This window comes from Varanus komodoensis, unplaced genomic scaffold (assembly GCF_004798865.1).
Source record: "Varanus komodoensis strain SLA01 unplaced genomic scaffold, ASM479886v1 scaffold4, whole genome shotgun sequence".
Lineage (NCBI taxonomy): Eukaryota > Metazoa > Chordata > Lepidosauria > Squamata > Varanidae > Varanus > Varanus komodoensis.
This window is the reverse complement of record NW_025335941.1, coordinates 266,933-294,180: the sequence shown is the minus strand read 5'-3', so window position 1 is coordinate 294,180 and position 27,248 is coordinate 266,933. Positions and strand designations below refer to the sequence as shown.

The window sequence follows — 27,248 nt, the reverse complement described above, 5'->3', positions numbered from 1 at the left end:
AAATAAAGTGTCAGTTACCTGAAAGGTAGAAATTAGAAGAAATACAGACCCAACTAAAAAGCTACACATTGTGAGATATACACAGTACTGCTTAGAAACCACTCAAAACATAACTGCATTTTGTTGGAAAATTTAGTTAAGCAGCCAGAAATGTTGGGGAAGAAGGCTGTAATCTAGAAATGCACAAAATAAACCCTAACCATGAAAGAAACATAGACATCCAGGCAGTAACTAAAGGTTTCCACTATGCAGTCTCATGTTCTCCCATATCTTTCCCACAGCACTTTATATACTGTTATAACACCTATTTTCTAAATAGGAAAACAGATCCATGCACAATTCTTGCAACTGAAGTTTTTTATTTTCATAATGGAAGGGATATTGCATTCCTGTTATGACGTCTGCTAACATTTAAAAAAAAGTATCACAACTTCACTGTTCAGTGAATCAAGAATACATCTTGTCCATTAATCTGTGCTAGTAAATAGGTAAGTAAAACCAGTAACACATGAGCCTCCCCTGCTTAATTTTTTGAAGAATGGTAACTGTTAGGGAAAAACAAGTTGACTAAATGATGTCAAGTGTTGTGTTAGTCCTATAAAAAGTATTGTTCTGATGCTACTGTCCTGATCCTTCCTTCCATTCATTTGTATCAGCTCCATAGGGAACAACATGTTACTAATTTTCTTTTTTCCTAAATAGTAATTGTCACTATTATCAGGAATATTAGGCTCCACATAAACTGTATTATAAATCCAATTTAAAAGGTTATTTTAATAATATACAGGAAATTATAAAACATCCAGCACGCTGAAATAAGTGAAGCTGCAACGTTCACGTAAGTATTCCTATAAGCAATATAGGGGGGAAATTAAGCTTCAGCAGAAAACTGTTTTCTTTCCATATTCAAATTATCAATGTTGCAGTTTTTATTAAATTCTAGAAACAAAATGGAAGTGCCACAGCCTTTCTTACATTTAAATACAGTATTTTACTTTCTGGTTAGTACAATTTCAGACAAAGTGCAAAGATATACATAGGCTTAAAACCTTATACCATGATTTACAGTGCCGTGTCACACCGCCTTTGGCTTGCCACTTGCAACTCATGCTGTGGCTCTTTGGTCTTCACCCCATATACTGAATGGAAGAGCATATGCTTAACTTTTGTTATGGGTCAGTTTTCCTGAATGGAAGATAGTAAAGGAACACTGGTCTTCTGCCCCAGAATGCAGATGCTTATCTCTCACTGACAGTAATGGGAAAAGCTAAGCACACACCCAGGGCAAAGATGTCACTAAATATGACTATGGTTTCATAGATCAATACATTTAACCTATTACTTCCAGGAAAGGCCTATAACAAAGTATTATAATTAGTGTAATATGTGGTTTGTTACCCATGGATTGAATCCAGAGGAATTCCGCAGCTGACAAAAGACTTTGATCCAGCAGAAAGGTTCACCAACGGAATGGGGAGGGGGTGATTTCTGTCAATTCCCCCCTCCCTCCTGCAACCCCCCTTGTCACTTTCCATGCTGTTCCAAAGGATTGCCTGATACTCTGGAACAAATCTGGTGGAGAGCTGGAGAGGCTGAAGGGTCCATTCCGCTGACATAAGGCCCCATTGGATCAAAGAGCCATCTGTCAGTGGAGGGACACTCCTGGAGAAAATCCAGTGTAACTGTATCTAGTAGTGGAGCACAATTCATATTGTTACAGTCATACTTAATCCACATTCAATTCCCTTTTATTAGAAGTATAATACTGCACTTTATATCACAAATGTATAAAAATATGGCAGATAGTGTCATAACAATACTTTTCTTTTAAATGAGTATATTTTAAAAAAGACAATTATTTACCATTTATATATATATATATATTCATATATATATATTCATGAATATAATAAAATACTCCTGATGCAATATGTATGTTAGTTTTTATAGAAACTATTGTAGCTGTTGCACTGCATCACAATGTTTCAAACAGCTCAAAATAACTTTACGTTGCAACATGAGATATGATTATAACAATACAATATTATATCATAAATAAATATTACAAATCCTATCAAATATGGAAGTTTAAAAAACAAAGACATACAACTGAACTTTAAACCCTTATTAGGGATACAAGTTTATCACATAAACCCCACTTAAATTTATTTTTTAAATCTAGGCAGCAAAATTTTCATAAGGGCATAGGTCTAAAGACATTTCTTTTAATTCCCCAAAGTACCTATACAGCTTTCAGACAGAAGTGCACTAAGCTGGAATGTAAAATGAGAGAAAAAGGTAAACAGTTCATTCTCCCTGAAGTGCTCATTCTTTTGTCATGAGATTAGATGAATGGCAATTAATAAAGTTCATTTCATTGTAAGATCCCTATCAACACAGTACGGAACAGTAGCTCTGCATATTCCATATTGCACACTTGCTATAAAGCTGAGAATTCCATCACTACCACAACCACCAGCACCACCATAACCCTAGGTGGATCCCTTCAAAAGCATTTCCCAGAGTGTTGTTACAAAGCTGTCTCTTTTAAATCATTTAGGTTCGGCATTCGGGAGCGGTTTGTTCGGCTATAAGTATGCCCATTTTGCCCACTCTTAGAAGGCATTTGATCAGAATATGAAGTCCCATCACTAGCACTCCTGTTCACTGGGGAAACATGCCAACTTGGTTCCATCTGGCCCGGGATCTGGAGTGTTCGGCCTTTTGCCTGGGATTCTTGCCTCATGTTGCTGCTGCTAGTGGTGGAAACTTGGTTTATTGGGTGAACTCGAACATCAGAAAAAGAAGTTTTAGCAGGCTGACTTGGTAAGGGCTGGAATCGGGGTTCAGAAGGAATTGAATGATTTGAGGAAGAAGACAGGTGTAACAGTTTGCGGAGGGATTTTAAAGGCTGGCTCTGAAAGACAAAGAATGAGAAAAGGGAAGTTCATGGGCCTCATAAATGTATTCTTTATCCATCCTTTATTTGGCAATCATTCAATAATACTATGAACTGCAATACTTTAAAATTGCTATTTAAATCTTTTCAATCAATATTTTCATATAAATGACAAGGGTTTTTCTTCACTCTTCTTGTTTTTAGTATGTATGTATGTATGTATGTATGTATGTATGTATGTATGTATGTATTTAAAACATTTCTATGCCGCCCCCATCGCAACAAAGCCTTGGGGCAGCTCACAACATAATTAAAACATATAAATAACAATTAGTACAATTAAAAATTAAAAAGCGCGGTAACATCTCAGCTTAAAAATTTAAAATCCTATAAATACATAATAAATTAACAATTAAAATAAGTTTTAAATAAAAAGGTCTTAGCCTGGCGCCGAAAAACAAATAATGACGGCGCCAGGCGGACCTCTCTGGGGAGCGCATTCCATAGGTGGGGCACCACTGCAGAGAAGGCCCTCCTCCGGTACTCACCCTCCTAATATCATTCACGGAGGGTTCCCAGAGAAGGGCATCTGTTGCTGATCTCAAGGAGCGGGAGGGCATATATGGACGCAAGCATTCCTTTAGATAGCCAGGTACCAAGCCGTTGAGGGCTTTATAGGTCATAACCAACACCTTGAATTGGGTCCGGACTTCAACTGGGAGCCAGTGAAGCTGACGGAGAACTGGGGTTATATGAGAACAACACCCAGTCCCCGTCAGCAACCTGGCAGCTCTATTCTGCACCAATTGAAGTATCCGAACCGTCTTCAAGGATAGCCCCACATAGAACACGTTACAGAAGTCTAATCGGGAAGTTACCAACACGTGTGTCACACGTGTGTTAGATTTCTTAGTCAATTTCATATTTGTCACTCATTTGGGCAGGGTTTAAATAGCTATTTGAACAACTTTTATAATCAATGACCAATCGATAACTAAATGTTCAACTTCCATACAGATGATATACTTTGATCTAGTATAATTTATGGCACAGTTTCACAAAGGCAATACTTTGTGATTATTAGGAACAAAGTCATACCAGTGTCTCACTTGCTAGAACAAGGGGGAGGGATGGATTAAAGAAAGATGGGAGCAGGAGGTGCCAAAATGGTAGAAGAAGCCATGTCCAGCTCATCGCCCCTTTGATTCAACGGTATATGGACACTTTGGCATATAACCTGGCAGCTCTATCACTGCAGTGTGAGCCACCTGTCAAGTGACCTCAAATTAGAATAAAACATTGACAGTACTTACATGACTTTGGATTTCTGTCATCTTGTCAGAATGCCAATCCTTCTGCCTGCTGGGTGGGTGGTTAGATGAGTGAATAGCTTTCTGTAATGCCAAAAGATCTTGACTGTCACTTCCAGGCATCTGCAACACAGAAAAGTATTGTATACTGAAAAATGCTAGGAAAACAGATATTCTAATTTCCCCCTTCTCCCCAGGTCAAAGCAGTGCAGGTAAAGCCCATTGCTGCAATTTTCTTTTAGTATCTCCATAGTGATAGTTATATTTGTAGATGCCATGCAGAGTTGTTTTAACCTCCACCCTTAAGGCATTCACATGCTGTTAGTTAAATCACTGTAAAAGAGAAAGAGCAGTTAAGTGCATTGCTGTGCTTCATCCTCATTTCCAAAGCATTCCATACTGTTTTTAAGATCATGAGCCACCTCCACAAAAAATCTGACTAAGGAAGGTAGTGGATTTGTTTATCAGACCCTTAGTTTTATATTTACATCTATAAAGAAGCTATTTATCCCCTACTAATATAAAAAGAAAGACGCTTTAAGCTTAAAACAAGAATTAAGTAATGCAACAAGCTAGTTGCTGGGAAAAACGTCAGCTGAACATCCCTCCTGGTTGCTTTAAATATTAGAGAACTTACTTGTGCAGCTTGGGTGAAGGGAAAGAGATTCCTCTTCTCAACAAATGAGGCTTAGGAGTAAAACCTGTTAAGCCTTAAATCTAGGGGGCTTTGCCTCTGTTCTGCCAATTGAAAGCAATAAGGCAGCTGTTCACCATAAAACACAGGAAAATAAAGGCTTTTTAAAAGTCAGTCTGCAAAGAGTTCTATAGCAGATCAATTTTTTTTAAAGGAAGCTTTCTCTTTTTATTTAAGTAAAAGGATAGAAATAATAAACCACATAAACAAGATACTACAAAACAATGTAAACTTGACTGCAATACAAATTTATTTGCATGTGACTAACTTTAAAGGATATTACCTTTAAATATTTATTACAAACTGGCCTTATCTTCCCCCCCCCAAAATTAGCTATGCTTCCCTGAAATTATGCAACCCCCCCCCCCCACCACCACCTTAACCCTAAATCCTTTGAATTTGTGGAACTGGCTCAAGATGCTTTACTAGCAGGAAGAATCTGTGACTGCAGGGGAAAAAATACATGCTGCTGTGATCAGTAAAAGAGATTTACTGGACTGCTTTTTATCAAGGCTACCATTCTTAAAGATTAATACCATAGGTAGAGTGACTACAGGAAGCTTTTTCAAAGGAGGGCTATGCTTTAAGTGATTCTTTGAATTAAAAAGAGGAAAGAGAGTTTTCTTGATGCTTGGATTCTCCGCCTTGGTGGATTCTGTCTGCAATATAAGATACAAAAACTAATTGCATAAATGACTCTATAATTAAGGACAGCTACCCATGTCTCTTATCTGTACATATATCAACACTTTAATAGCTTAGCTATTTCTCATGTTGACTCTGCCCTTTCTTAATTGTACCAAGATAATATTAATTGCTTTGCTGACTGAGTAAATGCCTATGGAAGAAATTTTTAAAGACTGTCTGCCCACCTAGTGTATTTTAAAAAATAAAAAATTATTTACTTTCACAAGGCTTTTGACTCTAGCATATGAACAACTATGGTTATTTCCTGAATCATTACAAGCTATTTTGCATCCAGGAGGGATGAACATAAGGTATATGTATAAATTTAGTTCCACAATGGGGGGGTTTTATATCATCTCTAAGAGCATTCCGTCTGACGTAGTAAGTTGTTAAGAGAAGTTAGAGAGAGCAATACAAATGCCAACTAATATTTAATATGTAATTCCAACTTAAAGGGAATTAAGTTATACAATTGTAAGAAAAATAATTCTTCAGTGGAAACACATACCTACAATAACATTCCAAATATACTTACTAGGAAGCAAGCCTCAATAAACACAGTGAAACTTACTTCTGAGTAAACACATACAGGATTGTGCTGTGAATGTAGGTATTGTATTAGTCACTAAATATGCATATGGATGAAATGGTAGATGTTGTCAGGGGTTAACTGAAATATCTGCAGAAGAAAAGCTCAGAGGTCAACAATTTTAAACAAAATGGTTTAGAAAAGTAGCTCAATTGCTTAAAATTACCAGTAGTGCAGGACAGCTACTGCCTGCATACCTGCGTGTGTGTGTATATATATGTCCATTAGATTAGGAAATCTAATGGACACAGCAGTGACATGTCTACAACAAAGTTGAAACATTTGCATGACTGTGTATATATAGATTGATTATCTTATGAGATCCAGGTAAGGGCAGTCTGACACTTGTAAAGCTTTGGCTATTGGGCAATATAGACATAATATAAATAATTACTCCTTTTTCCAACTAAAGGATAGAAGTAATAGCATCCAATAAATAAAGAACTTCAGTCCCTAGTTGGTGGGGTCTTTGTGGAAAAGAGCTGGCAAGCACAGTTCAAAGACAATGTTTTTGGAGTAAAGCAATTCTTCATCATTAAACAATGTCTCTGCATTTGGATAGGCTACATTTTCTACAATTCTATTAAGCAAACAAGAATAAGCACTAGATGAATGAGCCAACTTTTCTGCAAGCTTCTTTTCATGTAGACAGGGTAGAACCCAAGTGCAATTGTGGTGAAAGGAAGTTTTGTTTAGGATTGCTGCTTTTCTGCAGATATGCATCCCATTCAGACACTGAGATGTATCTATGCTATCTCTTGAACTGTGGGAGGTATGTTAGGCTGAGAGTGACTGACCCAACTTTTTCCGGGAAGTCTGACAGCTGAGTAGAGGCCCAGACTAGTTCTCCATAACCCAGCACCCAAATCATTACATGGCTTTGGCTGGTTATTCATCTCCATTTCAGAAAGAATCCAGCACAAAGTACACTGAACGTAATAGCAGAGTCAGCTTGCAAGAGACAAAAACGTGCAAGCACAGAACATATGTATGTTAGAAATAGGTGCAGATGAAGCACTCATGATCCGATCCTTGCATCAGTGTAACTACAGTCATGTTATACATACAGCTATACTGCCTCTTTGGTGCAAGTTACATTAAAATGGTTTACTACATATTATGCATAATGGTTCATGCTGAGCAGTTGTTCACGGCAGCAAAGAGTCCTATACACTGGGACACAAAATATTTGAGTCTATGCCTGCACCATTAACTCTTTTCCAGTTTCTGTGCAATATGACAGCTATGCATTCTATCCAGCTCTGGAGGATAGGAACACTGATCCACAATTGTGTCTTTGTCACTGCACCTTAACTGAAGTCATGATGATATTGGCTCAAGATCACTGTCACAGCAGGCTAGGTAACTGCACTGCTACAATTAACTGGGTCCACTAGCTTCCACAAGCCCTTTAAACGCCCTTTACATGAGTCTGGTCTCTACGGACTCCACAAGCTCTTTTCATGAGTCTAAGGCTGGCGAGCACATAAACAAGCCAGGGATACTCCATGTTTGGCTTGGTTAGTATCATACCCAAACCAGGATCTCTACCTTGCCACTCTACCACCAACCCAGATCTGTAACTCCAGAACAAACCCTGAATTACAACTCTACTTTGCAGAAACAAGCCAGAGTTCTTAGTTCTCATGTAGCACTGATCAAGCTAGTGACAGAGTGCGCCTGGCCTGTGTAGCCAACGCTTGCTGGCAGGAGGAGCAGGAACAACTGAGTTGCATACACACACTAGCACACTCTCTCTCGCAGAATAGGATAGGGGTTAAAAGAATGCTGGGTTGCTATTACATGAAGACCAGGCCCAAATGTTTTAATGTAATTATAAGTAAATATCAAACAGGAAATTAAAATGCAAAACAAACTAAAATTTATATAGTGGCACAAGCAAAAATACAACTTAGGTTATATAGCAAAGTAATTAAAATATATAATACTTTTTAGAAAACATACAAGTTACTTACAGATTGAGATTTCTTTTTTTTCTTTTTTATTGCCCTGAAAAAACCTTGTTTTTCTTTTTCCTTAAGTTGCTCAGCATTTTCAGGACTTTTCCTTAACATAGAGGGAAAAACACACAAATCAGAAAACCAGTTTAGCCTAACACATTACACACTGCATTATCTTACAAAGTCATCATTTTTACATCAATGCATATGAAGAATCTACTCCAGCCCAAAAGGGCTTAATAAAAGTGACCCTGAATTCTGATCCAGAGAGAATTCACACTCTATTTTGAAGTTCTGTAATGAGCAGCAAAGTCTGGAATTCCAGGGTGTTAGAAGTGTCAGAATCCATAGAGAGTCCCATCAGGTCATCCTCTTGCATTTACTAGACTTTGACAATGAACGGTAGGCACAAGAACAGTCCAGACCAGCACACCAAGCAAGACAACGGGAAAAGGATTGGAAGAAAAGGCTTTGGTGACTTCAGCAAGTGTGTGTGTATGTTATCTCACAGAAGTGGCAGGATAAAGTTTCCTATGAGGAAACCAAAATGTTGGCTATGCAGGAAATGCACAGGAACTCACAAATGATATACAGGAGGGGATGGGTTCTCGCCAAAACTTCTTCAGCTAGAGAAGCCTCCCAAATCAAGGTCCTGTGAGGGTACAAAACCTGTATGTGTGATATACATAAACCACAAAGGACACTGTGGTGGTTGGCCAGCAGAAGTGCAAGCACCAAAGTGCATTTTTAAAGCACTGCCTTTAAGCCTTACATTTTGAATAGCAGCAATATGAACAAATCAGACACTGCGTTTGGGAACAATGGCCAAAGAGGGCTCAGAAGCACAAAAATGTTACCCTTTCACAGATCCTGTTGCCTTTACATGTGTGCTGGTGGGGGGCAATGAGGCAGCATCTGAATAATTTAGATTGTTCCATTTCAACAAGTACAGTAAAAAGGATTTTGTTTTAAAATGGAGCACCATGACACTTGCAGCCAATCCAGTGCTTTCTTTTGCCAGTGAGGCCAGCCAGGTATACAGGAGGACTGGAGAAGGAGCTGTTGCAGCTGCCAGATTTTTTTTAAAGGGGGAAAGATCCTTGTGTTGACTGATATTGATTGTACTTGTCTACAGGTGTGATATTCAGAGAACTATGAGATATGCTAAAGTATAAAAATCCCATGAGTGGGCTTAAAGAAGAATCAGTTGAAGGTCTGAGAACTTCCCAATATTTAGTACGCAAACTCAGCCTACCTGGAAAAATTATACAAAGGATGTTTCCTGCATTTTGGCTCTGTCTGTAGTGTACTGGCCCCCTTAGATATAGCCGAATCATGGACTGGCCGTTGTGAACAAGCTTTCAGTTTGCATGTTTACCCAGCTGCAGCCCTAACTTCCTGTTTTGTGGTAATTATATTCTGCTATGATTGAATCAGGGGAACAAGGGATGTGCTAGCTCATTTCGAAACAGAATTGGAATGCATTATTGTTTGAACTGGGTTTGCAACTGCATTTTGGAGGCAAACAGGGTAACTGCATTTTGCTTGATTCAGATGTCACTCTCCTCACCTAAACAGGGACCTATACTTTGACAACGACCTTCTCCAATTTAGATTTATATCCTCAGGGTAAACATTCTAAGCATGTTTGGGTCATTCTGTGATCGTAAAAAGTAAACTAGTATAGATATACTAAATGGACAAACAGTAGTTGGAGGAATAGGACAACTCAGAGTGAGAATCCCATGGGGGCAAAGGATTAACAATTCCCTTCCCTGGTGCTGCTATTTAGTTTTATTTTTAAAGTCATGCAATTAGCAATTGCACAATTTATGGCACATCTACTCTGGCACTTAGATTTGCCCAAGTGATCTATGAGAGGCAGCAGATAGGTTAAGAAGAACGATTGAGAATAAGTCCTTAGATATGACTGAAAAATGTAATTGGAAAACTTAATGAGACTTAGCAACTGAGCTAAGAAAGCAGCTGAGGAGAAGAAACAAAAGGCAGATAAGATCAAGTAAGTCTCAAGGTGATAGGAAGGGTGAAGTTGTAATTAATAATGTTGAAAGAACACTATTAATTAATGGGGGGGTCAAAGATAGGGGTGATATAAACATAAGTACAAAAGTAGGAATGGCAATGAAGGAAGAAAAAAAGATTCAGTTAGAAACCGGGAGAAAGAGAGGATGATTTGAGATATGGATGATGAAATAGGCAAATAGGGAAAATGGTTACAATTGCCTCCTTTCTGGCAACTGTCTTCAACACATTTCTGATCCATGCTGCTCAGAGAGGCAAGAGCTAAGTTAAATCTTACTATAGATATTGTTATTGTATGTTGCTTATACATAGTGCACCTTCACTTCTTTTAGGTTCAGTTTTTTATCTGTTCTAATTATTAGTTCTTGCTGTCTGATGCTAAGATTATGAACTGCGTTGTCATTTCTTTAAGCTTGGGATGGGGTCTCAACACCCCCAGTCTGTCCCCTATTCCCTCACCACTGCTGCTGCTATACTGCTGAAATTCATGGCAACTACACACATGTACAATCAAAACCAGTGGCCTTTCATACCTCTTGATAAGTTGCCAGCAAACCACATTTTTTTTCGGCCAGAGAATTGAGAAATGCAACAACAGCAGAAGCATGGATCATGGGGAGTTCTAGGAAGTTCAAAAATTGCCCCGGCCCTGTAAAGGTGCCTTCTTTAAACCATCTAAACAGTGAGTCAATATGACATCTTGTGGCAGTGAACCCTATACATTAAATATACACTGCGTGCAGTACTTGCATTTGCCAGAACTTACTGCCAATCAACTATATTGTGTGATCCATGACCTGCAGTGTTATAGGAATCATTTCTCTCCATCTGTTTTCTAACTAACTTTATGTTAGTAAATATGTTTATCACACAAGAAAATGTTAACAACTGTAAATATGTATTTGATTTCTTTTTATTAGTCAGACACAGTGTCATGAATAAACAAACAGAACTTTCATGCAAGCTTTCATGCATTTTTCCAACTTACCTACTCACACAACACACATTTGCAAAAAGTACAGAAAAGGCAACCAATTTTTTTTAAAGAATTCCCCATGTCATGTGTTTTTTGTTACCCAAGAAAATTAAAACTGTGACATGTACATATTAGGCCTTTCCTATTTTATGAACCTAATAGTTAAAATACTGGGTTTTTTAGAATAAGCAGTTGACTCAAGGATAATGTAGACCTATCTGGTGTCTGCAGACCTATTTAGCATTAGGATGAGAAAAACAGAAACTGTTTGGACCAAAGCAAGATATGAGAAGTAGAAATTGGAAGGATTATAAATAGAGGATCTAAATTACTGAAAAGGCCTAAAGTTAATACTGGAAACACACTTGGACTTTGCATTCAAAAACCTTCAGTTCTAAAAAATATAAGAGGTTCAACTTGAATCTGAACCAATGCCATGAGTAGAAGAAATTAGGAAGTATTAAGTGAAGAGCTTGTCTATAATCTGATCTATTTCTATAATGTCTTATAAAGGTACGGACTTACCAGGGATCAAAAGCAGTTTGTCTCTTTGAGTGGCTTGTTGCACTACTGCTTTCTACTGGGAGTGCAGGTATTCTATTTGAGGCACTATTATCTAGGAATGTTCCTTCTGGACGTGGAGATGGAACTGCAATTAGAAATACTAATTTGTCACACATCCATATGCATATGAACCTCTTTATTTACCACATTTCCTTATTTTTTTCTATCTGACAGAAGAAAATGCCATTAGGTGTAATTCTACAGAGATAAGTAAGTCCTGCAACTTGAAGTCTCCTCTTACTCAGTACAGGGGGCAGGGGGTGATCTTTACCTCCCACTCTGTATGTTTACTAGATGGCCATTTTGTAGTAACAGCATTGCAGAAGGGGAAAGCAGGAAGATGGGGCAACTTTAAGACAGCTCACATGCTGGCCTGCCAGGCCTCCACCTTAACCCCTCTCTGAGGTTGCTTTCCCAGTCTTGGAGAGTAGCCAACGTGTTTCTCTCTGGGCCAGCTGGGAGCTCCAGCTAGAAATTCAAATTCCTCAGACCTGGAAATTCAAGCTGTCTTTGGCTCCTCAAACAATGTCTAGACATCACAGGAATGCTCCCTTAACTGACCTAGAAATATTCTAAAAATTATGAGTACTTTTGAGGTTTCTCCAGTATAATTCTTAGGTATCGTCTTAAGGCAATTTTGACGGCTAGAGCTCTCAAGCTGTATGACAAATCTAACACTGCACTCTTACACACATTCACTTTAAAAGGTTCAATGAAATTTATTTCCCTGTGTGTATAGGATTGCAGATGAAATTTCTTAAGGCAACAGAACCAGATTTTGGTGAAAAACAGTCACAATAATTTTACTTCTGAAAGTAGCATTCCACCTATAAAACAAAGTTAGCAAAATATGGAGGAATAGTTAAGTACAATGGCTGTACAGGTATGTACAATCAATTTCTATTTAATGATACAATCACAATATGGCTCAGGGGTAGACCGTCTGCAGATATTACGGATCCATGGAATAAACACTGTATCTTTTGAAGTTGGTAATTTTTATCACTTTTACCTTTTTACAAATATACAAGTTAAATAAAAGAGGCTTCAAGAAACTTATAGCAAAAGAGATAAAAAGAAGAAAGGTTAAGTCACTAGGAAGACAAGGAGAAAGAAGGAAAGATAAGTATTGAAATACAAGTCAGCTGAGAACTTACAAAAGTACATGAGCATCACTTCTTAAGCTAATTCTTAAGCTAATTCAAACATACCATATATATGCAAGTTTTAGGAGCCTCATTAACATTTTGTCCTCACAGACAGAGCTAAGCTTCCTATTTTAGGGTTTTGCCATGTTAGATACTTCTTGAACCCATAATTAAGGATATTCAGCAAGTGTCCACAAAAATGGAAAAGTACCAGGAAGAAACAAATGAAAAGCTAGCAGTTAAAGAAGAGTACACTCAACACCACAACTCTTAGAGCAGCTACAGCTACAGATGCATTGAGTCCACTGGTGAGATGCATTGAGTCCAAATCATAAGAAACTACTCTCCAAGTAATAACCATACTGGAGAAATAAAGGAGTTGATCAATGTGATCATAACAGAAGCAAGGATCCAGAGATGGTGACAAAAGTAATCCTGCAGAGATCACAATCGCACTCTGGCCTATGTATGATACTATGCATCTAAGTCCAATTTACTTTATTCCTAGTAAGCTTATTGATCAGTTGGACAAAATAATCCATCTGTATACTGAAGACCATACAACAGAGAAACTGGATCCAAAGCACTGGAGATTTCTTGGCTAAATGTTGATGTCATATATTACTATGCTGTCACAAATGGCAAACTGAACTTTTCCAGAAGTTTATGAACTCCCCACCACCACCCATACATTACACTAGCAAACAGATTAATTTGGATAACTAATCCTTTATAGCACCATTTTACCTTCAGCAGGAGACTCCAGGTTTTCTGTAGATTTAGTTCTTTATGCTCAAAGAGAACTAAATCTAGATAATTATTAATAAGTCCAAGATACCCTAGTTACCTTTATGGGTAGACATGAGGTTTTTGAAAAAAATAAGATATCGTCAAGCTTCATTCAAGTTCTACACCCTGTACATTCAGCATTTAATGTCATTTTCTTAACAATAAGAAAGCACTAGTACAATGACACACATAACAGAGAAAGAAGCTGTATTTTGATTTGTTATTATTTTAATTGATTTTTTTCCACATCATAAAAGCACATATTAAAAAAAATTGAATATGATGAGAGAAGATTTGTTTAAAATTCCCTTGGCAACTTTGTTCACTTTATTTTAGTTTGTTCTGTCTATATTATTTTTTCTTCTATGTATCTGTATATGTTAAGAAAATAAAAAAGAAAGAATATGATGGAAGAAACCTTGAAGGATACAGGTAGGACTAAATGTTAGTATTAATATGATTACACAAACTTGAACAACTGATTGGACTGCACTAGTAAACTGAGGTTAATTGAAAACTGAAGGAACACCTCCAAGTCTTCCTTATGTCAACACTGGAAAAAAGAAAGGAAGGGGCACATCACCCCAAACTTATCTAGGCTGATTCTCGTAATAAGGTAAAATTTTAGTCTATCATTATGTCTGAATGAGACATAAAGAGTTTGATTGATCAAATTAATTTTGACCATTAATGGCCATTGTCAGTACTACCCATCAACAAAGAATTGGGCTTCACAAACAGAATCAGATTAAAAAGATATATGCTAAGGTAGAGGATCCCTACCATAAGGAACCCCATTATATATCATAGTTTTTAACCTCATGGGTGGAGTTTTTTCATTCTCCTAATGAAGTTACACTGCAAGCACCTGTTTAAACTAGCACATCATCATTAGGGTTAACATGGAACACAGTTGGATCCTGCCCAAATTTATGCATTTAAAACCCCACTGACTGAACTTGATCCTTGGTTTCATTCATAATAGAACATGGTTTGTTGGTATGTCTGAATATAGGCAGAAACGTTAAAACTTTGCTCTACTGTTTCTAGTCTACTATGTTCTCCAAATGAAGTAACACAAAGTCAAGGAACAGGGAGAAAAGCAACACAAATATGCAAGCCTAATGATGCTGCCACACCTCACAAGCAAAAGTAAAAGTTTCAAAACGGGGGTAAGAAGAGCTTCCAAAATGGAAGTATTGCCAGTCATCTTTATGTCTTGTCTAATATTCCAAAGACAGAAGATTCCTTCCAGTTTTCTTAGATTCTTCTGCCTAGAGAAAGAGATAAATTCTCCAGCTAAATTGTAGTCATTTGTATTAAGATAATGGTAGACATTTTGATCTATAAGATAAAAATACCTCTGTAAAAGCTACCAACTCTCCTAGGTACAGGATCATTATACAGAAGCCTATTTTCTTTTGTGGATACTCCATCATCTGGATGCTGATCATGATAAGTTCCACCCTAAATTAAAAGAAAAAAAATCAATTAATTACGCTAAAAGGCTTGCTCTGTCTTCCAATGCTATGTAATAGGGCAAGGCATTCACAGAGAGTACATAAACTCACTCTATTTATATTATTTGTTAAAATGAAACTCAACTGCACATAATTTTGTGTTTACAGTATTTGTTCCAAAGCCATAACATTAAGAAGTTATCCAGACAGTCATTTATCTAAACTAAGCATCTTAAAACTAAAAAATATTTAGTTTTTCATGAATTAAAGAGAGAACTATGATTTCCTTAGAGTTCCTATAAGATTCCATTCTGTTCAACTCTGGACAATCTAGAGATAACAACTAGAAGAAAAACATAATTATTTCTAATTTCTAATTCGTTCTATCCTAGAGGCCCAATCACACATAAATACATGCTCTGAAATGCAGTAAAGTAGTGCTAGAATATCAACTCTCCTTCATTGGCTCTAACTACCAAATGTCAGTTCCACAAGCTGGCCCAAATGGTGTTGCTTTAGTGTTGCTTAGTTGTTGCTTTAGAACAACACTTGTAATGATGCTCAAAACTTTGGTAAGTAGCTTTGAGCAGAGAGGGCCTAGAAGTAGAAAAATGTGAATCTTATTAAGCAACCTAAGAAATCTTAGCCTACAGGGCACTCCTTTGAATGACTTTATATACGTAGTTGGAATCCAATGCATTCTAACACATCATGCTAGTAGTTGGATGGTATATAAAAGCAATCAATCAATCCATCCATCAATCAATCAAGGCTTAACCAAATCAAATATCCCCAAATTCCCTCACCTGAAATACCATCCATTTATACCATGAACTACATATTAATGTGAAACTGTGTCCTAACAGAAAAAATACTATCATATTTTATAAGTGGGGAGTTTCCCCTAAAACACAAAAGAACAATTGCTTATTTCATATTAAGACCCAAATGATTTCCTTCCTTCTGTTTCCTTCTATTTCTGCTTCCTTGCCTCTCAACCCTTTTTATTAGAGGTGCTACTGCTTCTAAGAAACCATGTAGTACTAATGGTCCCTCTCTGTTGCTTCCTTTTTTTTTAAAGTATAGAACAAATTACTGCAACTACTACAAAATTTGGCTGCAAAGGCAAATAATGTTGATAGTTTCCAGTGTCTACATAAAATCAGTTTCTACATCTAAATCAGACCAAGGATCCAGCTAGTGAAGCAACCATGTTCAATAGCTGATAGACTGATATTTCTGGGAAGCTGCGTGAATGTATCTGATGCTCTTTTAAAGTAATCTAAGCCAATAGATATACATTGCCATATCCTGCCATTAGCTATATACTGCCACATTCCATAAAAGTATTTGCTTAATTTAATTTTTCAGAAAGTACTTTTCATTTTCCAAGCATAAGTGGTCTTCTCCTATTCTAAATTATACTAATTGTAGCCTAGTATTCTCCATGACATCCTAGTTTTCTGGATGTACTGAGGCAGCATTCTGTCACGTAGAAACCTGAGACAGAATTTAACTTTTCAATTATCAGGTGGAGGAATTAAATAATCACTGCACTTATCTCTTAACAACGGTGACCAATGTGTGAGAATGCATGGGAAGAAGCAATACTATGATCTTGAAGCCCTTTCATGACAGCCAGAGGTTTGGCTAATTCAGAACTAGTCAAAGAAATCAAATAGTTGGTTCTTTTTTCTGTGTAAGTCACAAAGAGTATGGACAAGCAGAGAAAGCATGCATAACTTATAGCCTCCAAAACTGAAAGGAGATCACAATGCGCTTGAAAATCCTCTTATTTTTATTATTTGAATAAGAACAAAAAGCAAAACGGAACCAGGCTGGCTGTATTATACAGATGATGGATTCTGAGGGCCAAAAAATTGTCCAAGCCTTCTTTGACAATAAATAGTTCTGCAGTAATTTTGAGTGCAATTCTTCACTTTCTTATATTAACTCAAGTGGTAAAGTATGTGCTAGGTCTTGCTTTTCAAAATTAGAAAAGCAGTGGAACAAATAGATAGAAAATAGCTTTGAATTTCTTCCACATCAAATTTGTCCTCCCTTACACCAAGAACAAAATGACACTGCTATTCAAAAACCATTCCAGAAAGACAACTGTCCTCGGATAAGAACATTATCAAGACAAAAATGATAGCTTTAGGGTAACATAACTTGTAGCCCAATGAAGCCAATTTCAAAATTCACACATGAACATGCACTAGCATCACTTATTTTATATAACAGATGCTTTTGATATATATATAATAATTGGCTTTCTGGGGCCAGGGAAAAGAACAGTTTTAGATATTCAGATTTTGTTAGACAACATGTAAAGGCTATTTGGTTAGGCACTCTTCAGGCAGACAGACCAAATAAGAGAGTCATTCTAACAGCTGACAATTCAAACTGACCCTATTGGTATCTTCTGTACAGTCTTCACGTGAAGAACCAACAGATCTTGTGAGCGACTTATGCTGCACCTGTGGAGATAACAGTTGCAGGCTGTTTGCTCTGGCTGCCATCCCTTGCCCTACGCTTAAGCCACCCTCTGAGCCCTTTGTCCTCACTCTGTCCCGGCTCACATACATAGAATGTCTATGAGGGCGCTGCTGTGAAGAAAAGGGACTTGTGTAACCCAGACCATACGAAAAAGATTCATGAGGTGCAGATAAAGAATGTGAATGGCTTCCATCCATGTGATCTGGCAATTTCAATTCCTCCATGGTTTTGGAATGTCTTGTAGATGGTCTTCGGGATTCAAGAGTACCATCACTTCTGTTATTTCTTCCAGAAGGACTGAGCAAAGTTCTGTTGTCAGCATGGCGAGGAGGTGTTGGTGTGGTAGGAGAGTTCAAGTCCAAGCAGCTGGATGGAAAATACCTACTGTTGCTGGGGTCTGCAACTTGAACTCTGGCCTCAGACAGATTATTTACAGATTTGGAATCAGTCAGAGCCCCATGACTTTTTGACTTTGCTCGATAAGAGGGGCTCTTCGAAGACTGAGGAATAGTATCAATATAACTGTGACGGCTATGCCTCTCTCCCGGTTGCAGTGTACCAGTTTTGCTCTGAGAACTCTCTATAAACGAGTGGCGATTATGCTGAGATCTGGAATTTGACTTCAGGTATTTTGTACCTGGACCATCTGAAGCCTTGGGATCCATATTAAAATCAAATTCAGTTTTTGTCTTTCCTTCCTTTGGACTTAGAAGATGTGGTATGTTATTATTAGCTAGATCCTTGCTTCCAGATCCAGGCGGATTACTTGCTTTTTTGGAAAGCATAGGGCTATGTGCAGTTACAGGAAGGTTTCCATTTAGAAAGCTTTCATTTGTTGGAACAGCCTCTTCTCTTTGCAATCCAACTCCCACATTCTGTATATCTTTGCTGTTTGATCTGTGGTGAGACTGCACAGCAGTACTTTTGCTAGCTTGAGTTCTACATTATAAATACACAAAGAAAGCACATGTTAATTTCTAACTTTATATACCAATCACTCCAGTAAAATTGGTATTTAGATCTGTTACACTGTAGCAATGGCAAGTAAGCATTCACAGAATAACTGGAACTTGTAGGCACTGAAACATCTAAACTGTTCCATAATCTCATAATAAGAGAACTCGCAAAGTTATTCAAGGTACAACATGACAAAATCAAAATGGACAACCACAACAAGAAAACAACATGATAAAAAAACGTATTTTGTTCACTCTAGGAGGTCCCCTGCAAAGCTTTCATCATGCAGGGGACCTGTCATGACCAGTTAGAGTGCTAGTGCATCTTCTGCCTTCTACTCATAGCCCTCCCACTGATAGTCCACTCCTCCTCTGGGGTTTTTTTTATTTCTGCAAAAAATTCTTTAAGAAGGAAATGATGAAACAGGCGCACAAAGTCTTTTGATTGACAATGTATTGTCTAGAAATACCAAGTGCCAGAACAGTGGACTCAAAATACAAATAGAAATCACTTGGCATAAAAACACAGTGCTTTACTCCACAGCATGATTCCAGTAATCCAGACCTTTAGAGAACTGTATTGAGGAAAGGGCTGTAGAGATACACCGAACTATCTAAGCTCATTTTGAGGACAGGGCACAACTGCCCTCAACACTGTTGAAATGGTATTCTTCACCAATGAATGTCAGATTCCACTGAGAACTGCACTAAATGGTAGAGTGGCTTCCCTGAGACAAGGCAGAGTCTTATAATTTGAAATGCAGACTAGTGTGAGAACAAACTCCATTATTAGCAAGCCTACTGAAGATAAAGAAATAATTATTGTTTGACAATGGTGTCACTGTGCTCCTCTTCCTCAGCCTTCTTAAAAGGCTGAAGTACATAAAAAGCAAGGACACAGATTTAATTACTTACAGTCATTTACCTGTTGGACAAGGTGTTGCTTTCTCCATGGTAAGGTTTTCTTTTAGTTGACCGTGAAGGTGAACGATCTAAGAGCCTTTGAGTTTGAAATGAGGGGTGGTTCAAACACTGTTCTGTTAGATACCTGTCAGCTGGATCCAGTTTCAGCAAGTTCTTTTGAACAGAAATTCAAGTTAGAGAAGCAAAGTCGACTTGTATACCATTTAAAAAGCAGAAGTATTTGTCCAATTAATATTTACAATTTGATATTTACCAAATATCATATGCAACTGAAAACAAGTTAAAACTATTTATCGAGGTTTTTTAAAATATCAATGTTGTATTCAAAATGTCTTCTCTAAGCATGCTTTTAAAACAAGCCCACTACCAAAAGATAAAGCTATATGCCTATATTTCTATTCAGACAGCCAGTGGTCCAGTAATTACTGGTTGCACCTAGCACAAGTATCTGGCTTGTAGCAGAGAGCAGTAATCAGGCTCCAAGATTTCACTGAATAGTAAGTTTCACAAACATGTTGGCACTTCTGTTTATTTCTATGTTTTAATAAGCTGGAAAATACACTTAGTAAAAAGAATAAGATTACAGCACATTCATTACCACTATTAACAACGTATTAACAAAGGACTCCAATTAATAAGAATTAAAAATAAAGTTTCCTTTATAGCTCTACATTGTTGTAAATCTGTAAAATTATTCTTTTAGAGAATATGGGCAAAACAAAGTTAAAGAAATGGAATGTTTTCTAAAAACTAGAACAATACACAGCAACCGACACACTTTCCCTGAAAGATCTCTGGTACCACCTTTAAAGTCTGAAGCAGATATATTATCTGATCTTAAGAAATAAGATACACAGATTTACTTGGGTTAAAATTACAGGGTGCAGTTGGAAATGGAAACTATAATACATAGAACAATAACTTCCCTACCTTCATAAGGTCAAGTAAAACACCAGTTAAGATTCCTAAGTATCTCCTTTCCAAAGATTGTGGATGGTTGACCGCAGGGAACTGTATAAAAATAATTTATATAGAATATACATTCACAACTGCAGCTTTTACAAAAGATGTCAAAGTATTGTTTGTACAGGATACCCATAACCAATGAAGACAACTAAACAACTAGCTGATCTCATGAACTAAACACACATATGCACATAATAACTTGACCACAGCTCAGCTAGATATGACAACTGCCAATGTGTCTTCAAAATATAAGCAATTATTTATTATTTATTTTATTTAAAACTTGTGTATGCTGTCCTCCATGCAAGGCATCTTGGGACAGCTCACAATCAATACATTAAAACAATCCAAGAGGTAAAAGAAATAAAATGTGACTGTTACATTAATAGTTTTTAAAATACTGATTAAATAAAAAGGTTTTCACCTGGCGTCGAAAAGAGTATAAACTTGCTCTTTATAGAGGAGCAGGGGCTAACCTATACCATTTTCCCCAGTTAAACTCCCAGAGGAGCCTACTAATTTGGGGTAACATAAAGGTATTATAATGCTTCCCTCATGTAACAATACAGCTGGGCAGATGGGATTTCGAGATGATTACTGTGGGCTGAAATAAATCCCTCCCAATGTATTAACTTGAAGGGAAAAAAATTGAGTGATCCACATCACTGAGCTCTCATGTCATATCTAGTCACTCTTCTAAACATACAGAATTCCATACATGTCCTTGAAAGACTAGTAATATTTACAGCATTAGACAAATGAAATTAGCATTAGTTTCAAAATATAGGTTTTACACATATGTTTCAATGAATATGGATAACACTGAAAGGAAACTTGTATATATCACAGTACCCTGCTGGCATTATTCAATACAGCATTGCTGAATGATCCTGTACACTTATCATTCATATTATTGAAAATATTCCTGGGCCACCTTTCAGGGCTGAAGCCTTCCCAGGGCAGAGTACAACATTAAAACATATAAAACCAAGGCAAGTGATTAAAAGTTATAATAAAACAGTAAGAACATAATAAAAGCAGCTATAAAAACCATTTTAAAAGTTTTAAATAACAAAACCAACAATAAAAACAGAAACAGTAACAGCAATCATATCAAGAGAAGCCACAGTATATTGTAGCATGTTTTCAAGTTCTTAAAAGCCTGAAATGATAGAACATGGTAGACTCCCAATGGTAATTTATTATAGAGGTTTGGGGACAACTGCAGAGACGACCTCTCATATGTAGCCAATGCCCAACTGCTCTTACAAGCGGACAACCGATAATCCTTCAGGCTAATCCTAGAGTATGGACAGGTGGATAGTCTGAAGGGAGTCTTTCAAGAAATTTGGTCCTAAATTGTGTAAAGTTTTAAAGGCAAAAACTGTCCCTTTAAATTGGGCTTATAGCCATGTCAGTAACCAGTGCAGCTAGTACAGTACGAATGTTATATGAGCAAATCATCTCACCCCCATCAACCCTCTGGTGGCCATATTCTGCACCAGCTGAAATTTCTGAACTGTTGTCAGAAGCAGACCCACTGTACAGCACATTATAGCAGTCCAGACTAGGATGTCACTTGTGCACAGATAACGGAGGCAAGGGCCATCCTCCCCAGATAGGGCCACAGCTGGCATCCCAGTCTCAACTGATAAAATGCATTAATGATGCCACAGCCATCTGGGCTTCCTCATTTAGTGCAGAGTCCAGAAGGAGTCTCAACTATGCACTGGGTCTTTTGGCAGCCCATCTAAAACCAGAGAAATTTCCATTCAGAATATTTGGTTTCCCAACTGAAAGTACCTCCATCATCCATACCTTTGGATAACCTTTCAGCTTATTTACCCCATTCATCCCAAAACAGTTCCGAGACACTAGTTCACAAGTTCAATAACCTCCCTGGTTTGTATAGATAAATATGAGAGACACTTCAGCTGAGCTCTTCTGATTAAACCCCCATGGTTTTGTGTATTTGTTAAAAAGCATGAGCACAAAATGAAACCTTGTAGCTCATGCTAACTGCCATGAAGTGGAATTAAAGTCCTGTAGCACCACCTTCTGAGACTGCTCCTCCACTATGGGCAAGATCCACCTTAAAATCATGCCTTCCAAGACCAATGCAGCTGAATGATCTAGAAGGAAACAATGGTTGATGGTACTGATGGCCACAATGTGAGAGGTTCAGAGATGCCAACATTTGTTGTAAGCTGCCCCGAGGCTTCGGCGAATGGGGCGGCATAAAAATGTTTTAATAAACAAACAAACAAACAAACAAACATGATTATATTCCCACTGTCCATTCTCCAGCCTAAATTATCAATCAGGATGACAAATTGTGTTTTTGTCACATAACCTGGTCCAACTGGAATGGCTGGTTTGATTGGAATGGTTCTAAATAAACTGTATCATCCAATTCTATTTGGAAATGTGAAGTTACCATACACTCCAGCACCTTCTCCAAGAATGGCAGCTCTGGTGGTAGTTATCCAAAACTACAGGATGCAGATTTGGTTTCTCTAATAAAAGCTTCACCACTGTTTCTGTCAAAATTGTGTGGACCTCGCCATCCATCAAGGAAGCATTTACCACCTTGGAGATCCAGGTACTCAACCCAGTTCTAACAGACTGCATAAGTCAGATGGATAAGGAACTAAAGAGAAAGTAGTATACCTCAATCCTCCAAACAGTTTGTCCAAAGCTCAGATTACATAAGACAAAAGATATCTATATCATGACTAGATTATCTGCTAGCCCTGTCTACCTCTGAAGCTGTCAAAGCAATGCCACCAAAGTTGGCACAGATATGAGTACAGCAAAGTGTCTGACAAAACTAAAAGTAAGCCCATTTGCTTTACCATCTGGTTAGCAATCAGACCATATTCCACATTAAATGCAAAGGCTGATGCCATTCCCATCTCCTGTAAAGAGGCCTGTGTGAAATATTCCTGCACTGCTTAGTGGCATTGTGGCAATTCTAGGGCAAGATGTTTCATCAGATTCTCTTTTACTTTGCAACCTTTACAATGGGAGGACTGGAATCCACAAAGTAAGAGCCAACTCCACCCAGACTATAACAATGCAGTGTGGGAATTATTTAAATATTCATCTAGTTAGCAATCTTGCTTAGATTCCCACCTCCCACAAGAGCAGCAAAAACAACTGTGATGTGTCAATAGTAAGCACTCACACATAGACCTATTTTAGGCCAGTCTAGAGTTTCTGTCATGAGTAGCTCACTTCCCTTGTTCATCAGACTCAAAATAAAGGCTCAGAAGAGCAGTTACTTTATTAAAACTTAACTGCTAACATTCCCTGAGAGACGTGGAAGAGGCATCTACCTATGCAAAGAGCTGAATCCAAATTGAAACTTCTCCTTCCCTACTTTTCAGCAAAATTTCTGGATCCACTCTGAGGGTGGCCCTCCCTGGTATGCCAGACACTTTGTAACAGGGCTGCCAAGTCACCGGTTCTTGCCTGACTGGGTACCACTCCTGCATCCCCAGCCACTCCAGTTCTGAAAAGTCTCCCTCCCTTTCCAAGGTGGGCTGGTTCTCATACTCTGCCTGTGAATCTTCACTAGGTAGTCTTGAAATTGGCAAGTTCTCCACCTGCCCCCTGCTCCTCTCCAGGATTGGACAAATCTATCTGAGCAGAGTGTAATGGTGCAAGAGAAGGTCCTCTCTACAATTTTATCCAGAGTTTTCTGACTCCTCATTTGCTTGTGAAGGTGTCTTGGGCACATAACATCCTTTTGCAAGCTACCAGATCTAAGGCAAGTTACATAGCTGTGTATGAATTTAATAGTGTGAATCGTGTTTTCCTAGTATAGGTTCTTTAACTGTATAATTTTCTAACATAGTGTGTAACAATCCAGGCTGTTTGTCTCCATTGATTAAAAAATGCTGAAAGCTGGAGGAGAGCTGACCATACAAAGCATAATAGAAAGGGGATGATCATATATCTGTAACAGTAGGATTACAGTAAAGATCAAAGCATGAAGCACTTATTCTCTTTTCCTACTGCACCCTTCATTTAAATGTCAGAAAACTGTTGCAAGCTAGATTCTAACTCCAATTAATTCTACAAGTTGCCCATTACTACATACTGTTTAATATTTAAAATACATAGTATGTCTTAGAACATTTTCAAAGATTTTCTTAACAAATAGCATCTCTGACTATTCAAGAAAAAAATGTTTAAAAATGAAGGCTTATGACACAGGAAAGATGGTTCAAATAGATATCATGCACATTGTATACTATTTCCATAAGAATAGTTACTCCAAATGATGATGAAACAGGGCTTAGTTCTGCTATCCAGCTAGTAATACAAGTCTTTGGGTGGAAACATGTACAAATCTCCTGCCAATGGTACCTGCTCTGTACCTTATTTTCTAGAATACTTATTATCTAAATAACAGTCTTCAACATTGTTTAAGGCACAGTACTAACATTTCTCAGAGCTAATCTCATCTATAAACACACAAAAGCACAATCAATACTTTCCCAATATTGATTTTAATCCTATTTAATGTAAAATAATGTGCAAATTAGTTCTGTTAAACAGTAATTGCTATACAGCATGTACAATGCCAAATGTTTCAACTTGCAACTTTTGATGCTCTTGTAGGAGCTGGAGACAGACCACTAAACAAGCAATTTTCACCTAGTCTTACAATATAGGGTGTTTTCCTCATGAATCCTCACTGAACACTGCAATACTTGTAGAAAATAGAAATGAAATACATATTTATATATATATCTATCTAATTACAAAAGCAGCATCAGATTGGGAGATTGTTTTGATAAACACTGTTTTGAACAATCACTGTACCACTTAAAAATATAAATGGAACACTTAAGCTAGACATTACCCGTAGCCCATGGAAACGAGGATTGCTGTAGAAAAGCTTCATTTGCTCGGCTGGAAGTGGTCCTAGCACCTTCTGAATGGTAAAAAGTTGGTCAATTTCACTTTCTCCTGGAAACAATGGCTGTCCATCACTAAGTTCTCCAAGTATACAACCTACCGACCACATATCTACAGATTTGCCATAGGGGGCTCTGGAAAAAAAAAGTATATGGATGCTGTTGCTATTTGGCAGATGAAAAGATATAGTAAAAGACCCAATCTATATTTTAGTATATTTTTGGAATAGGTATGATCAGCATCAGAAATCTTTCAACCTTTAGAATGAAAGCTCTCATATGTTCCCTACTTCCAGATTCTTTGTTACAATTGTAATACTACTACAAAGCCATTCAATTAATAAATTTGTGATACAGGGATGCAGTAACTGTACATTCTTCCATTGGAAAATTCGTTTCTACACTGAAACGTATGGAGCTGGGTAATCCTGTCAGTCTTTATGGGGTCACAAACAAAAATTAACCAAGAAAAAAGACGTTCAATGCAGAATTACTAGTGCCCTTGTTAATTTTCCGTTCCAAGGGATTTGTGGATGAACTGACCCAAATGTCTTTAACACATCAAATGTAAAGGTCAGTTTGTGGCTCACCGATATGCTATTGCATAAGCAATGAGTATCCTACAGTTTAACAGCAACAAGCTCCTTGACAATGTTATAAAACAAAAAACATTAAAAAGTCTAACATTTCCTTCAGTTAAAAGATATTGTATGAAGTCTTACACATCTGGAAACTAAGTCAATGAATGGAACCAGAACAAATGTTGTTGACAGTACAAGCATGAACTCTAGATTAAAAACAAACAAATACACAAACAAACCCCTTTTGATCTGTGTCTCTAGCAAATATAGTTTATATGGTACAGAAATCACAAGTGATTTATTTTATGTGAAATATACATTCTAGTGTAATCATTTTACTGGTATTTGTAGGGTTTTATAACCATCTCTGCCCTTGCCATGCTGTTCAAGCCTAGACAACACAACAGGGCTAGGAGAAACACAAAAACATACAGAGGTACTTGGCAGAAATAGCAGAAAGGTTTATCAGTCTTGCCAAGGGATTTGATGACAGCTCCTCAATGTGTCCAGTGGGCTGAAGCAGCTTCTTCCCTACCAGCCTATAACAGCAGGCAGAGCCTGGGTAGAAGAGAAGCAAGCAACGGACAAGTGGCAGAAACTCACTCCTATTCTCTGCTGCTCTGTTCCCATCAACAGGAAAGGAGAGGGAGCTGGCTGAAGCTCACTTCCCTGCTGACCTGAAATGGCACGCAGAGCAATCATGCAAACCCACCCATTCTGCCTTAGAAGTAGGCAATGCTGTAGTTCAGGGGTGCTTTACATGCAGCAAGATGAAATTCAATACACAGAATCTCCTGATAGAACTGAAAAAAACAGAGAGGAAAGGCCTCCAAAGAATCTGCAGAGGAAACAAAAGGGTAGAGAAGGAGGCTTCCAAATATGTCTTCCTGCCTCACCCATCAGGAAAGGGAAAACTGCCCGGCATTTCCTTGCTGCACAGAGGTGCTAGTGAGCTTGGGCAGAAGGGGCCTAAAGATACTGTCAGTTTTTCCACTTTCTCAGGGGTCCTGTGCCCCTAACCCCCTGAATGTGGAGGATGGACTATATGTGATTTGATTGACATAAAGATGAATTTCTGTTTCTCAGGAACAAAACTCCTTCATAAGCCAAGAAGTGTCTGTATTTCCTTCTTCTGATACTATAGTATCCAAATTCCCTGTTGCTGAAAGCTAATTTCCTCATCCTATATGAAGCAGGTCATTTCACACTGATCTCACACAGATCTCTCTCTCTCTCTCTCTCTCTCTCTCTCTCTCTCTCTCTCTCTCTCTCTC

The 27,248-nt window shown here is 37.7% G+C and overlaps 1 protein-coding gene across 5 annotated transcripts in view; it reads right to left on the bottom strand.

Moving 5' to 3' along the window:
• Positions 1-339: 339 nt before the first annotated feature.
• CDKL5 (cyclin dependent kinase like 5) overlaps positions 340-27,248 on the bottom strand; it is a 71,067-nt gene continuing 44,158 nt past the window's right edge. The window contains exons 9-18 of one of the 5 annotated variants that reach the window (XM_044441819.1): positions 25,339-25,528; positions 20,430-20,510; positions 19,501-19,652; positions 17,532-18,558; positions 15,022-15,127; positions 11,685-11,808; positions 8,156-8,246; positions 5,440-5,562; positions 4,213-4,332; positions 340-2,917 (exon numbers count right to left, since the gene is read on the bottom strand). In XM_044441819.1, coding sequence (XP_044297754.1) covers positions 2,531-2,917; positions 4,213-4,332; positions 5,440-5,562; positions 8,156-8,246; positions 11,685-11,808; positions 15,022-15,127; positions 17,532-18,558; positions 19,501-19,652; positions 20,430-20,510; positions 25,339-25,528 — 2,401 coding nt within the window. In that variant the 3' untranslated portion in view covers positions 340-2,530. Of the gene's footprint in view, positions 2,918-4,212; positions 4,333-5,439; positions 5,563-8,155; positions 8,247-11,684; positions 11,809-14,020; positions 14,935-15,021; positions 15,128-17,531; positions 18,559-19,500; positions 19,653-20,429; positions 20,511-25,338; positions 25,529-27,248 lie in introns of those variants that run through there. The other 4 variants (XM_044441820.1, XR_006415880.1, XM_044441822.1 and 1 more) reach the window with 4 other exon arrangements.